The 13700-nt window shown below is 40.8% G+C and overlaps 1 protein-coding gene across 4 annotated transcripts in view; it reads right to left on the bottom strand.

The window, feature by feature from the left end:
• TTC39B (tetratricopeptide repeat domain 39B) overlaps positions 1-13700 on the bottom strand; it is a 123415-nt gene that overhangs the window by 22122 nt on the left and 87593 nt on the right. For all 4 annotated transcript variants that reach the window (XM_039256588.1, XM_039256590.1, XM_039256591.1 and 1 more), the window contains 8 exons: positions 11197-11302; positions 9755-9820; positions 7888-7996; positions 7173-7240; positions 7027-7086; positions 5435-5596; positions 4244-4335; positions 189-315 (listed from right to left, as the gene is read on the bottom strand). In XM_039256588.1, coding sequence (XP_039112519.1) covers positions 189-315; positions 4244-4335; positions 5435-5596; positions 7027-7086; positions 7173-7240; positions 7888-7996; positions 9755-9820; positions 11197-11302 — 790 coding nt within the window. The remainder of the gene's footprint in view (positions 1-188; positions 316-4243; positions 4336-5434; positions 5597-7026; positions 7087-7172; positions 7241-7887; positions 7997-9754; positions 9821-11196; positions 11303-13700) is intronic.

The following is a 13700-nucleotide window of genomic DNA, read 5'->3' as shown; positions in this document are numbered from 1 at the left end:
AAAAAATTGGCTATAATTTTTAAGATTACTCAATTTTTAATAATTTATAAATCTTCACCTTATAAACACCCTCACAATGGCTTTTAATTGAGCTAAACTTCACAGCAAAGGCTAGGTGTGCTCCCAGCTGCTATGAACAGACAATTCATTTCTAAAACACAAACAGTAAATAAAATAAAGGCAGATACCAGGGCAGGCAAGGTGAGCTTCACAGGGGCAGGCAATGAGGTGGAGTAACGACGGGACTTCCTCACAGCGAACTTCTCGGTAGGGATGGATTTCCCCGCAATTCTCTGCTTCAAGCTCTCCACCCGTCTGCCAAGAGCCCAGCCCCAGCCCCAGCAAAAGGTCATTAGAACGCATACGTTATCAGTGCCTATAGTTCACGCTGCGCTCCCCAGACCAGCAGCAGCAGCAGCATCTGGAAATCTGTTCCAAATTTTCAGACTCCACCACAGACCTCCTATCAGTGACCCTAGAGCTGCACCCAGCAATCTGGAGGTTAGTGGGTCCTCCAGGTGATGTGGACGTGTGCTCAAATGTGAGAACCACTGGGGCACCTTGGTGGCTCGGTCAGTTAAGCATCTATCTCTTGGTTTGGGCTTAGGTCATGAGCTCACTGTCCTGAGACTGAGCCCTGCCTAGGTCTCCATGCTGACAGGGCAGAGCCTGCTTGGGATTCTCTCTCTCCCTCTCTCCCTGCCCCTCCACCACTCACTCACACGCATACATGCATGCTCTCACTCTCTCTCTCTCTCTCCAAATAAATGAAGTTAAAAAAAAAAAAAAGTGAGAACCACTGATTCACACATCCTTCCCTCTAGTTAACGTAGCTAATGTCTTAACCTACCAAACACAATCAAAGAAATCTAGATATAAAATTGGCAATTTCCATAAGTAAGCAAGAAAAAGTGCGAAGTATTTACTTACACCGTGGATGCCCAGAGAAAGGAAAAGTGGGTATGGTACATTCCCTATTCTTATCTATTCCTACCTAGTCCTGCCTCTTTCCTATGGCACAGATCTGTAAGATCATATGCCTCAAAAGACAGCTGTCGATTAACGTATTCTCGGAGCCAAAGTTTACCAAACATAGGCTATTTTGAAAATACTCAGCTAAAGTTATGCGCCATGTTTACAAACTTCCTCTTAAAAGTCTAAGGAATCCCAACTGTGGCACTCACGAGCCCAGGAAAACGAGAGTAGGATGCAGAGACTCTGTTCCCAGAGCACTTTCTTGCACACAGATTTATAAGTGCGTCCAGCAGGCTGCTGCTCAGGGAAATATCCGGTTACATCACTGAAAGACACAGTCAGATGAAGCAAGAGAAAAAAAACATGGCGGTTAGAGGACAAGACTGTGTCCGGTTACTTCTGGGCACAATTTGGGGATATGAATTTGAAAGCAGAATGCTCGCGGCTGGCTTGATGTTTGGCCACATCAGCGGAAGAGGCGGTGGGAATGAGACGTGGGGGCTGAGGTGGGAGAACAGGAGCCCGCAGTGCACAGGAGGCCACGTGGGTTCAACACCACAGAGTCTGGATGAAGAAGACACTCATTTGGGCAACTCTCCTCTCATTATCCCAACAGATTAGACGCTGTCATACAGCAGACCTCGAGCTTTCTCCTGAAAATGAGACTGATGGCATGTTTCACAGAAATTGCCTTGATAGGAAGAAAATGCATTCTGAGGTGGAGGAAATACAGGAGAGACTTAAAAGATTTCATTATATCTTAATAATATTCCGTTCCATTCCTTTTGTTGTTTGTGTGAAACAAAGGTGGCATGTAGCCTACCATGGCTTCCACGGAGGTTGATTCCACAGTTAGCAAGCATGGTCCTATTTTCAAAGAGAGCTTTTAAAAAGAAGATGAAAAAGCGGTCTTAGTCACATCCACAGATTTGCTCTGACAAGCCTGATGGTTCGGCTAAGATGTTATTTCTCATAACGTGGGCAGAGAATACAGAACTCCATGTAGAAGGTTTTGCCGTTAGTTACGTCTGAAGAAGGTAGCAGAGCTTCTCTGTTCCTCAACTTTCTCAGCCCCAGGGGCCATCTCCTCCCCTCTACCAGAGCTGCCCACCCTGCAGTTGTGCCTGAGCCCACTTCATCACCTGCAACTTTTCTACTCAAAGCACAAACTCAAGCACACCACTTGGAATACCCTTCTCCTCATTCTAACTTGGCTGTTCTGGTAAGACTTTCAGTCTACTTGCCCTTCAACTTTCTCCCTATCCGCAGTCTCCTTCTCTCTCCCTGTCCCTGCTGATTCCTGCTTAGGTTGCCCTGTCCTTTACTGCTGCACACAATGGCCTCAGCCTAAACTCCCTTGTCCACCATCTAGTCGCTACTCGTCTGGCGAAAACCCAGTGCTGGATAACCCGCGGTGTCCGCCTTCCCGCACCTGTGCTGACAGCACACCGATGTCACTGGAAATCCATCAGCACCCACTGCACATGGGCCCTCGTGCTAGCTGCTGTTCCTCCTACGGCGCTCCTCTCACCGCCTCACTGTCCCACTCCTGCAACAAAGCCTCAGAACATTCTCCATCCTCCTCACCCTCCAGGCCACTCCGTTCTCTGACCTCACTCTCTAGAGATGACCCAGCCTCCTAATCTAGGTCTGAGAGAGAAGAAAGAAAGACTGAGCCCCACGTCAGGCTCTGTGTTGCCAGCTCAGAGCCTGGGGCCTGCTTTAGATTCTGGGTCTCCCTCTCTCTCTGCCCCTCCCTTGCTCTCTCTCGCTCTCTCTCTTAAAAATAAGCATTAAAAAAAATTTTTTTTTTAAATCCGTGTATAACTGTTGTGACTCCCTCCAAATTTAACTACTAATAGCTTTCTGTTGAACAGAGCCTTGTAGATAACATAAACAATTGATTAACACATATTTTGTATGTTGTGTGTATTTTTTTTTAATATTTTTTTATTTATTTCTAGGAGAGAGAGAGAGAGACAGCGTGAGCAGGGGAGGGTCAGAGAGAGAGGGAGACACAGACTCTGAAACAGGCTCCAGGCCCTGAGCTGGCAGTCAGCACAGAGCCCAATGCGGGGCTTGAACCCACGAACTGCGAGATCATGACCTAAGTGAAAGTCGGACGCTTAACCGACTAAGCCACCCAGGCGCCCCAGTATGTTGTGTGTATTAATACCATATTCTAACAATGAAGTCAGCTAAAGAAAATACTAAGCAAATCACAAGGAAGAGAAAATACAGTGTCAGTATTGTACTGTATTTATTAAAAAAAAAACCAACGACAACAAACCTGCGTATAAGTGGACCCACACAGTTCAAATTCATGTTTTTCAAGGGTCAAGGGGAGGGTCAAGGGTACCTAAAATGTAGCATAATGTCCTATCAAGTATCACCTTTTAGTTCTTTAATGCGCAGTGCTCCTTCCTGCGGCTGGGTCCTCTCGCTGGCTGTTCCCCTGGTCTGAAACTGGATCACTGCAAATCCCTGTGGCCTCAGAGCTCCTACTCCACCTTCAGACACCATCTCAACCGCCACCGCCTCTACGTTCTTATACGTGCTTCTCCGGCTGGGGGATGGCCAGGGGATAGTGGGTAGTGTTGGCGGTATAGCTTCTGCCTTGCTTACTGTAGTCTCAATCCCCAAGAGAGGAGAACATACCAGGTTTGCTCAGGAAGACTGAACATGGGGAGTTTAAAATGCTTTCACACATCCAACTGAAGGGGGCAAGCAGAAGCTGGATATACAGGTCTGGAGCTCAGTCAGGGAATCTGAACTAGGGATTTAAACTTGGCCTGGCTGAGATTTCCCAAGCATGAGGCTCCAAGACATCAACATTGAATATCTGGATAAAATAGGATGAGCCTCCAAAGATACTAAGGTGGAATGGCAAGAAAAGTGGTAAGAAAATAATTAGTCAGATATTATAATTTTGCAATTATTTATTTGCATTATTATTTCATTGATGCCTGGTTCCACTACAAGATCATAAACTCGAGGACAGGAGCCATGCCTGTGTACTCAGCATCTAACATGGCATCCTTCATACAGAAGGTGCTCAAAAATAAGATTACAGCTGATTTATGGACACTTATCTACACAAAGTTAAAAAGATTCGCTCACAAAAGACATTCTGTGAATGTGGTTTTAAGGGTTCCTGCGTCGAATGAGTAGAAATTGAAGAAAATATGAAGGTAAAGCACGGGAGGGGACTGAGGGGAAAAGAAAGATGTGTTCAGGATCCACATTACAACACCCGGGCCCTGCTTACCTGAATAAGGTTACTATATCTTCTTTAGTGGCTACTACATCCTCCTCTGGAAGCATACTCAAAATTGCAGCTTTCAAGAATACATATGTTGCCTTTAGGAAAAGAAGAAGAGCAGCTGGTTATATATAGGGCTCCTCTAGGTATGTGACATTTTTATCTTGCAAGTCAGGAATGACCTACAGACTGCCTAGGTGTAATACTTGAAAAATCATCAAAGAAATACAAGAAATGTAGTCTTATACAGCCTGTTCCTATTGAGAATAACAATTTGAGGTTAACTTTGACCATTTTCCTATTATACAGCTGTAGCCTTCATGGGTGAGAAAGAGCACAGAATGAACAAGAAATCCTCACCTCATTTCTCCCAACTTCTCACAAACAGATCAGAATTCATTTTAATTATGAAAAGCTTTGGGGCACCTGAGTGGCTTAGTCAGATAAGCGTCCGACTTCGACTCAGGTCATGATCTCGATTCGTGGATTCAAACCCCATGTTGGGCTCTGTGCTGACAGCTCGGAGCCTGGAGCCTGCTTTGCATTCTGTGTCTCCCTCTCTGTCTGCTCCTCCCCTGCTTGTGCTCTGTCTCTTTCTCTCTCGCTCAGAAATAAATAAACATTTAAAAAAAGGAAAGAAAAACTGTCATCAGAGCATCATAAAGTCTACAGGAAAAATTATCAAAGGCTATTGATATTTAATAACTTTTTTTAATTTTTAAAAATGTTTTTATTTATTTCTGAGAGAGAGAGAGAGAGCAGGGGAGGGTCAGAGAGAGAGGGAGACACAGAATCTGAAATAGGTTCCAGGCTCTGAGCCTGCTGTCAGCAACAGAGCCCGACGCAGGGCTCAAACCCACAAATCCTGAGGTCATGACCTGAGCCAAAGTTGGATGCTTAACCAACTGAGCCACCCAGGTGCCCTGATATTTAATAACTTTTAAACGTAAGTGCATTTCATCCTCAGAGGTAAAGATTCTTCACTGAAATCGACTGTTTGGATGGCTTTTGGAGCATGTAGTAACTGAGGGAAGTACTTGTAAACAGAAGTACTTAATGCCTATTTCCTCCTTTGACGAACCTTGAAGTTGAGAAAATAATGTTGATGTCATACTACTGAACAAACAGTCCTCAATAAAAATCACCCTGGACACTTATTAGCAAAGAGATAACATCAGTGAGAGCACAGCACTTTACCTTGGACCATTTACTCTCTTTGCAAAGCAGATCGGAATAATAATACGCCTCCATCCAGTTTTGTTGGAACACAGAGATCCACATCAGCTCCCAGTAACAGAGATGGTGAAACTGTTTCCATTCTTCTTGAACTGAAATGCATTTTCGAAGTATCTCTTGTGCCTACAAGTCAATTGCATAAAGCTGATCATCCAGATATTAGACAAGGAGATAATAACCTAATGGAAAAATACATAAATCACTTTGTACAAAAAGAACAAAAGCATCACTCATTAAACCACTCAATGTGATGAGATATGTCCTTTTCCCTACATGCAACGATACACTTAAGTTCTGCCTCTTGATTTAGCTTCCTGAGCAGCCGTGGAACTTTACGATGTGGGAGTAGTGAAGCTCCTTCCCAACTAAGATATAAAATGCAGAGACGTCCTTTACAAAAAGACTGAAAATAGAAGTCAGAACTTCCAAAAGTTAAAATATACCTTAAACAAAGTTAAAGGCAGACTGAGAGAAGATATCACTATATCCACACCTGGCCAAGAACTAACCCTTATCATACAACAATTTTATAAAATCCTTAAGAAAAAGACAACTCAATGGGAAAATTGTCAAAGACACAAATGGGTAAATCAGAGAAAAAGATATATAAGTGACAAATATACATATGAAAAAATTCATAAACTGAAAAACACAAATTTAAAAATTAAATTATCGTACTTTGGCCATGACATGGGAAAAAACGAAAACAGATAATGTCCAGAGTTACCACAGTGCATTGGAAACAAGTATTCTCATAACTATACAGGAGTTTAAGTGGAATAACCTTAAGTTAGGAGGGCAATTTGGCTAAATTTATCAAAATACAAACATCTTTGGCCTTGGAATCCTGGTTATCAGAATGTATCTTATATAAATGCACCTGTGCACAGATATATACATGTGATGATGGATACAAGGGCATTATTTATAGTAGCCAAATGTCTACTAATAGCGAACTGCTTTAGTAAGTATCATATATCCATCTCATGGAATGAAATCCAGCCATCAGAAAGAATGAAAGAGATTTAGATATACTGAGCTGGAAAGAAACCCAAGATGCACTGTAAGCAGGAAAAAACAAATCAAAGAAAAATATGTATGTCTGACTTCATTGGCATAGAAGAAATTTTATTTGTGAGTATATTTATATAAAGAGCTCCACACTCTTCTTCAAGAGAATCAGTGAATAATTTCCTTTGATGAGGATGATGTGTAATACGTTGAAGGTGAAGTTTTACATTGTGCAGGGGCTAACTTCCAAAGTCAATACGTAATACAGAAACTATGACATTGTCTGAAAATCTCTTAAAGGTGCCCATCTGTACTTCGTATATTCTACCCTGAATAGCCTCATGTACTCACAGTCAAAGTATAGACTATATTCAGTAATCTATATACAGTAGATGCATACACTAAAATAAAATGCATCTGAATAATATATTTTTCCTTTATTTCTGCCTAGTGCATATAGCTGAATTTACTTACGTTGAATGAGTATAATGCAGCTCTCCCTTACAGACAACTCCCCAGGTTATTCTCCCAAAATAAATTACCTTTTCCACATTTCCCTTCAGCAGCTCTATCCGGGCATGATAAAATAACATGAGGGAGCCCTGCGGAGAAAGGAAGAAGACTGATGAGTGGTCAGCCCTGCTTCATCGGTTATGGTTGAAACATGCACTTGAAATTCTAAGCATACATTTGGAAACTGCTGGAGGAAGGGTGCAAGGAGACTCTCTGCTTCCAGAACATTCACTTCTCCTGTACCTAGAAATTCAACTGAAAAAGCCTCAGTCTTCATGTAACAAGATAGATACTTATTAGTAATTCTCCAAATGTCATTAAATTCTAGCAAACACTTTTTCGTGGAAAAGATAAAAACTATTAATTTGGCCTTTTTGCATTTGGGAAATAAAATAAGACAAGTCCCATCTCTGACTTCAGTTTAAGAAAGCTCTAGCACAGGCTAATTGTTAACAATGGAAGGAGGGGTCATTGAGCCCTAATTGGGCTTTGTGGTTTTAACAGCAATATTCACTTATCTTAGCCAAACATTCAATTTCCTAGGCAAAAAGATACCTAATATGAATATGCTAAAATAATCACTAAGCAAACTTCATAGAACTTTTTAAGCCAAGAACAGATAAAAGAAAATGCGGTACAAGAAACCTTCCACCTCCTCTGCCAAATGTTACTAAAACAAATGTCACTATTTTCCAGCTTTACTCAAAAAAGGGAAAAAAAGTAAACAGATATAAACGACTAGCTCTTAGTGATTTTTTTCTAATGTTTTTAACTGAAGTATAATCAACATACACTGTGCTGCTGGTCTCAAGAGTGCAATCTAAATGTTTTACTTGCTCAGACGAAAGGTAATCAGCTTTCACTGACACAAAATGTGACGCAGTCCTTACCAAGTATCAGGGAGATATATGTGTGGAAAGCTAGAATAGTTAAGCAGCACAGCGGAGACCTCATGCTTCTTCCTGACGCGCCTTCCTGTAACTGCAGTAGCCCCAACTCCTGTGGGGAGCAAACGTGTTTCAGAAGGACAGAGCATGACTGAAAAATCACATTCAGACATGACACGGTGTTCACCTATCTCCCCACTCCATGAAAGCGGGCTTTATTTTTTAAGAGCTTAGAAAGGGGTAATGCCTGGGGTGCCTGAGTGGCTCAGTCAGTTAAGCATCCGACTTTGGCTCCGGTCACGATCTCATGGTTTGTGAGTTCAAGCCCCATGTCAGGCTCTGTGCTGACAGCTCAGAGCCTGGAGCCTGATTCAGATTCTGTGTCTCCCCCCTCTCTCTCTCTCCCATGCTCATGCTCTGTCTCTCTTTGTCTCTCAATAATAAATAGATGTTAAAAAAAATTTTTTATTTATTTATTTATTTTTCTTACAAATAGTTTACTGTCAAGAAAAAATTTTTTTTAAGTCTTTAAAAAAAGGGGGTAATGCCTAACCAGAAATAAACTTCACATTTTAAAATGGTGTGAAGATAATCTCACAAATTCTTTTATACCATGTGATTCTAGAGAGGGGATAAAGGCAGTGCTCATTTTATAGCAATGCTGCATTTCTCTAATAAAAATATTAACTTATTAAAAGATATTGAGGATCAAAGTTAAAGGCATTATGGTGGGCATGCACACACACAGTTTTGTCTTCAAAGACCCTTCCACCAAAATGCTATGTGAACACACAATTGTATTAGAGTATGGTGAGTGCCATAAAAAAGGTAGGTAAGTAAATGATTCTGAGGTAGGAATACTTGAGCCTCACTGGGAGAGAATAAGGAAAAGTGTGGGGAACAGCTGACATTTATCTCAAACCTAATGGATGGAGAGGATCTCAAGCAACATTATTTAGAAGGATATCCAAAACAGAGGCCAGCAGAAACACAGAAATGAAAAAGTACAAGGCCTGTTTGAGGGGAGAAAATAACAGTTTCTTATACTTGTTCCCCTATAGTTCTCAAAACATGCCCTCTTGACTAATAAAGACAGCTTTTGCAGTAAGACAACCCTGGCAGTGGCACACTGTGTATTATATTTAATAAATGTTATACAGTACGTGACAAGCACACAGAAATATAATGAATGAGGGGCGCCTAGGTGGCCCAGTCGCCTGAGCATCTGACTCTTGGTTTCGGCTCAGGTCATGGGTTCATGAGCTGGAGCCCTGTATCAGGCTCCATGCCGGCAGTGCGGAGCCTGCCTGGAATTAGCTTTCTCTCTGCCCCTCCTCTCTTTCTTTGTCTTTCAAAATAAATAAGTAAATTAAAAAAAAAAAAAAGAAGCATAATGAATTAAACTCGTGGAAAACGAATTTCCTTGCTTAGTTTTGTCATGAAACTTGTAAAAGTACAAAGAAGCCCAAAACACTACAACTATCCTTGATCCATGTGAATCATAAAATGTGAGACATGGACATCTAGCCTAATTTTCTGGTTTTACAGAACACTCTAGGGTTGCTAAAATGTTAAGGAAGCATATTCTAGCCACACGAGACTAGTAAAGTCCAGCAAGCAGCAACATTAGTAAAACATAATTTTTAATTCCAGAATTTAGGTATCAAAGATAAAAAGTTTTAACTTTCAATATAAATACCACCTCAACTCCTGAAAAGTATGATCAAGACCCCAATGGCTCTTTACTATCCTGCTAACAACTTGCCAATAATTGTCACGCTAGCTAAGGGGATGTAATGCATTGCCCTCATATCCAATAAATAATGTTTTCATCTTTCCTGACAAAATTCAGATAAAATTAAATTTGTACCCTGTTTCCAGAAAATCCTATAAATTCTAGTAGTCTGATAATCCGTGCGGGTAGAAGAGAGAGCATCTGCAAGAAAAAAAAATACAAGCATACTTATTTGTTAGTGTATCTAACTATAGAGAAATAAATGTTCACCTCCAAACAACTTAAAGTTTTAATAATTTGGTAATATGAAAAATTAGATCCAACTTTAAACCACTGTACATATCTCAATTATCACATATTGCATATTCAGTAATCACTACCTATGAATTAATTTCATTTACCGAAGACAATGAACCTAGAAAATTTACAAAACCAAACCAAAACAAACAAACAAAACCCTGGCCTTTTCAGGATGCTCTAAAGAATACACGCTCCTTTTATGGTGAATGATGAAGTGGTGAGAAGGCACTCCCTCAGGGCCCATTTCTAAACAAGGTTTCTCTTAACCTCCTTTCCCAGAAAGCGAGTCCACTGATTTCCATATAAAATGCAGGCATCACCCAAGAGTGAACAGCATGGTCCTATCGTCCCTTTCCAGGACGACCCTGAGGAGCAGTGGGGAGGGGCAAGCCAGCCAGGGCAGGACGTCGAGCGGTGCACCCGCTTGCTCGCTTCGCTTGGAAGGAGAGATGGCCACACGTGCAATTCTATACAGATTCACAGGCTGGGGCCAACGAGTTGGCTGAATGCTCAGGGATTTGGAAGGAGTATCACTGGGAAATCGATGACAAGGAGGTCTAGGGAGCACTAGAGCCCTTTCTGAATGAGCAAAAAACCTGAAGATATTTGTGTCCCATGTGACACCAAAGCCTGACTCAGCAGAGGAGGATTTTAATAACCAGATGAGGAAGATGACCTGTTCTACAGGTACCAGTCAGCCTCTCTCCCCAGGCACCCCTGTCATCGACCAATGGGCTCGTGAACAAAGAGGCCATGGTGATGTACATACTTGTGTGTATTATTCTCTTTACCACTTGATTTTCTCATCAATTCTAGTCAAACCTTGATCAACACCAAAATCTCTAAATAATATATCATAATTTGACAATACCCACTCAAACTCTTCATCTCCCTCATAGCATCAAACTCATTCCTCAAGCTATATCATAGCTGCCTCACCTATTTTCAATTCCAGAGACACCATTGCTAAAGCAACAGTATTTCTGATGGGAAAATGGAACCAGATTCCATGCTGCTTCTTACCCAAACTGCTACCAACCCACTCAGGTGCTGCAAGCTTCCCCTACTGTACAATCCAAAGAGACTCTGAGCATATGCAGAACATTACCACGCATACTGGCCAAGGTCACCACTGGGTCACAACACAGGAAAACGGATCTCACTCTAGCTACTTGTCAACCAAACCGAGCTTAGAGGGTCACACACAGTAGAGAAGGCACTGAACATCTTAGGTTCTTTTACAAAAGCTTCTGGTGGCTTTATAATTATTTACTTACCAAATTAAAGGCACCTATTCCAAGCTTGACACCCCCTTCAAACTCATAGAAGAACTGCTGCTCAACTTTGTTCTTCTGAATTACATGCAGGATAGAAAGACATTCTCTAGATTGAAGAAAAAAGTTACCGTATAAGTTTACTATGACTCTGATAATTAATGTTATGTTCACTCTCACGTGTACGCACTATAAAATAATTGTCATTAACCAAAATACTAGATGACTTTTAAGTGGAGGCAGCTGTGCTGAGATTAGCCTTAAGGCTCCTTGGGTAATAGTCATTAAGGAAAAACTGACACACCCATTTCTATACTGTTTATCAGGACCGATCTTTCTGGGCTGAAAGCAAGACAAAGTTGGAACATGAGCAAGCATGACTCCAGAGCCAAATGACCACAGGGCTGTGATCTCACAGCTTTCCAGCCAGGTTGCACAGAAGCCTTCCCAGATGTGCTCTGTCCCTCGGCTGCTGTGCACACTTCAGCAATCCTACCTTCCACCGAGGAACTGAGATGCTACCGCCAAAAAGATGTGAATTTCAGCATGATGGCCATGATCTCAAATAGACCAAATAAATGAGAGCTTGCCAGTAGGAAAGACTGAGAAAGGCCAGCAAGTTCCATCAAAACTGCACATCTGTCTTCCTTTTTTTCCTATTCTGTCCAAGTAAATCTTACAGATTTCTCATGTTAATTTCTTTTCGATGCATCTCCCCCCTCCCCTGCACATGCTCAAAAGGCAAATACTTAATCAGAGAAATATAAATTAAAACAATGATAAAGATAAAAGTTGGTAATGAACAGGAATTGCTTATCAAATTGACAAATATATTTTTAAAAGGTAGTAAGAAATAACCAGGTATCATGTAACACCTTGTGTGATATAATTATAAAGCATACAGCTTCACTTCTGATGTATTCTAGGCAAATTTATTTAACTGGAATCCAGGAAGCCTGTAGATCTAATTTTCAGTTTACAGAAAATATAAGGAGCTAGAAAAATGCTGTGGACTGAATTAATTATATACCCCCCTACCCTTCCACCTCCAAATTCCTATGTTGAAGCTCTATGTCCCAGTATGAGGATATTTGAAGACAGGGATTTTTAGGAGGTGTAAAAATCTTTAATTAAAGGTGGGGGGTCTTAATCTGGTAAGACTGGTGGCCTTAAAAGATAAAGAAGAGAGATGTTATCTCTCTCTTGGCCATGTGAGGGTCGAGCAAGAAGGTGGGCTGGCTGGCTGAGAGTCAGAAAGAGAGCTCTCTCCAGAACCTGACCATGCTGGCACCCTGATCTTGGAGTTCCAACCTCCAGAACTGTGAGAAAATAAAATTCTATTGTTTAAGCCACCCACTCTGTGACATTTTGTTCTGGCAGCCTGAATTGACTAAGACAAGAACAAGCTAAATGGAAACTCGAGAAAGCCATCAAACAAATCCGTGGGGCATTCTGCAGCACAACTGGCTTGGGCTTTTCAACAACCATCGTGAATAGAAAAATGGTTCCAGAATAAAAGATACTTAATGGACATAAACACAGGATGTAGTAGACAGTCTTGGGTTGCATCTTGATACAGACACACTAGCAGTAAAAGAAATTTGGGGCCAACTAGGAAAATGTGAAGATAGATTACTACATGAAATGAAGAAATACTGAAGAAATGAAGAAATGGAAAAGTAAAGAAAAAAGCAGGTTATGGGGCACCAGGCTGGCTCAGTTGGAAGACTGTGCAACTCTTGACCTCAAGGTCATGAGTTCAAGCTGCATATTGGGTATACAGATTACTTAAATATATAAAACTTTTTTTAAAAAGGAAAAAGCAGGTTACAAAAGAGTATGCACGTTAAAAAATACATATAACTTTTTTTTAAAAAGTACATATATCTTTACATTTATAGAGGAAAAATTCTGAAAGAATATATACTAACATGCTAGCAGCCATTATTACTGGTGAAAAGAATATGGGGGGTGTGTGTCAGTATTTGCTCATCGACATTCTCCTGTTTTCCTAAATATGTGTGCTGCTTTGTGATAATAAAGCATTTTAATTTTTTTAAAAAAATGTTAAGCCATTGCCGGCAAAGGAAAAGAACAAACAGACATCTTCATCTGCTTTGGTAAAAGGTGGTTATGGTACAGAGATTGGCAAGCTATTGGATATTGGATCCTAAGCATGGCCATTCATGCATTTATTGTCTACGGCTGCTTATACTCTACAGTCTTAGAATTGAGTAGTTGTGACAGAGATCTTAGAACTCACAGGCCTAACATATTTGCCATCTAGCCCTTTAAGAAAAAGTTTGTCCACCCAATTATCTTTCAGAATAATTTTGCAATATATATCAAAAATCTTAAACACATGCATACCTTTGACCCAATAAATCCAATTTTATTCTAAGGAAATAGCATGGATACACACAAAACTTTACCTATAAGGAGAGATACTGTATTACTATTTATAATGAAAATGTATAAACAAACTAAATAGGCAAAAACAGAAAATT

This window comes from Hyaena hyaena, unplaced genomic scaffold (genome assembly GCF_003009895.1).
Source record: "Hyaena hyaena isolate Hyena2069 unplaced genomic scaffold, ASM300989v1 scaffold_573, whole genome shotgun sequence".
Taxonomy (NCBI): Eukaryota; Metazoa; Chordata; class Mammalia; order Carnivora; family Hyaenidae; genus Hyaena; species Hyaena hyaena.
The sequence above is the reverse complement of the archived record's forward strand: the minus strand, read 5'-3'. Positions and strand labels throughout refer to the sequence as shown.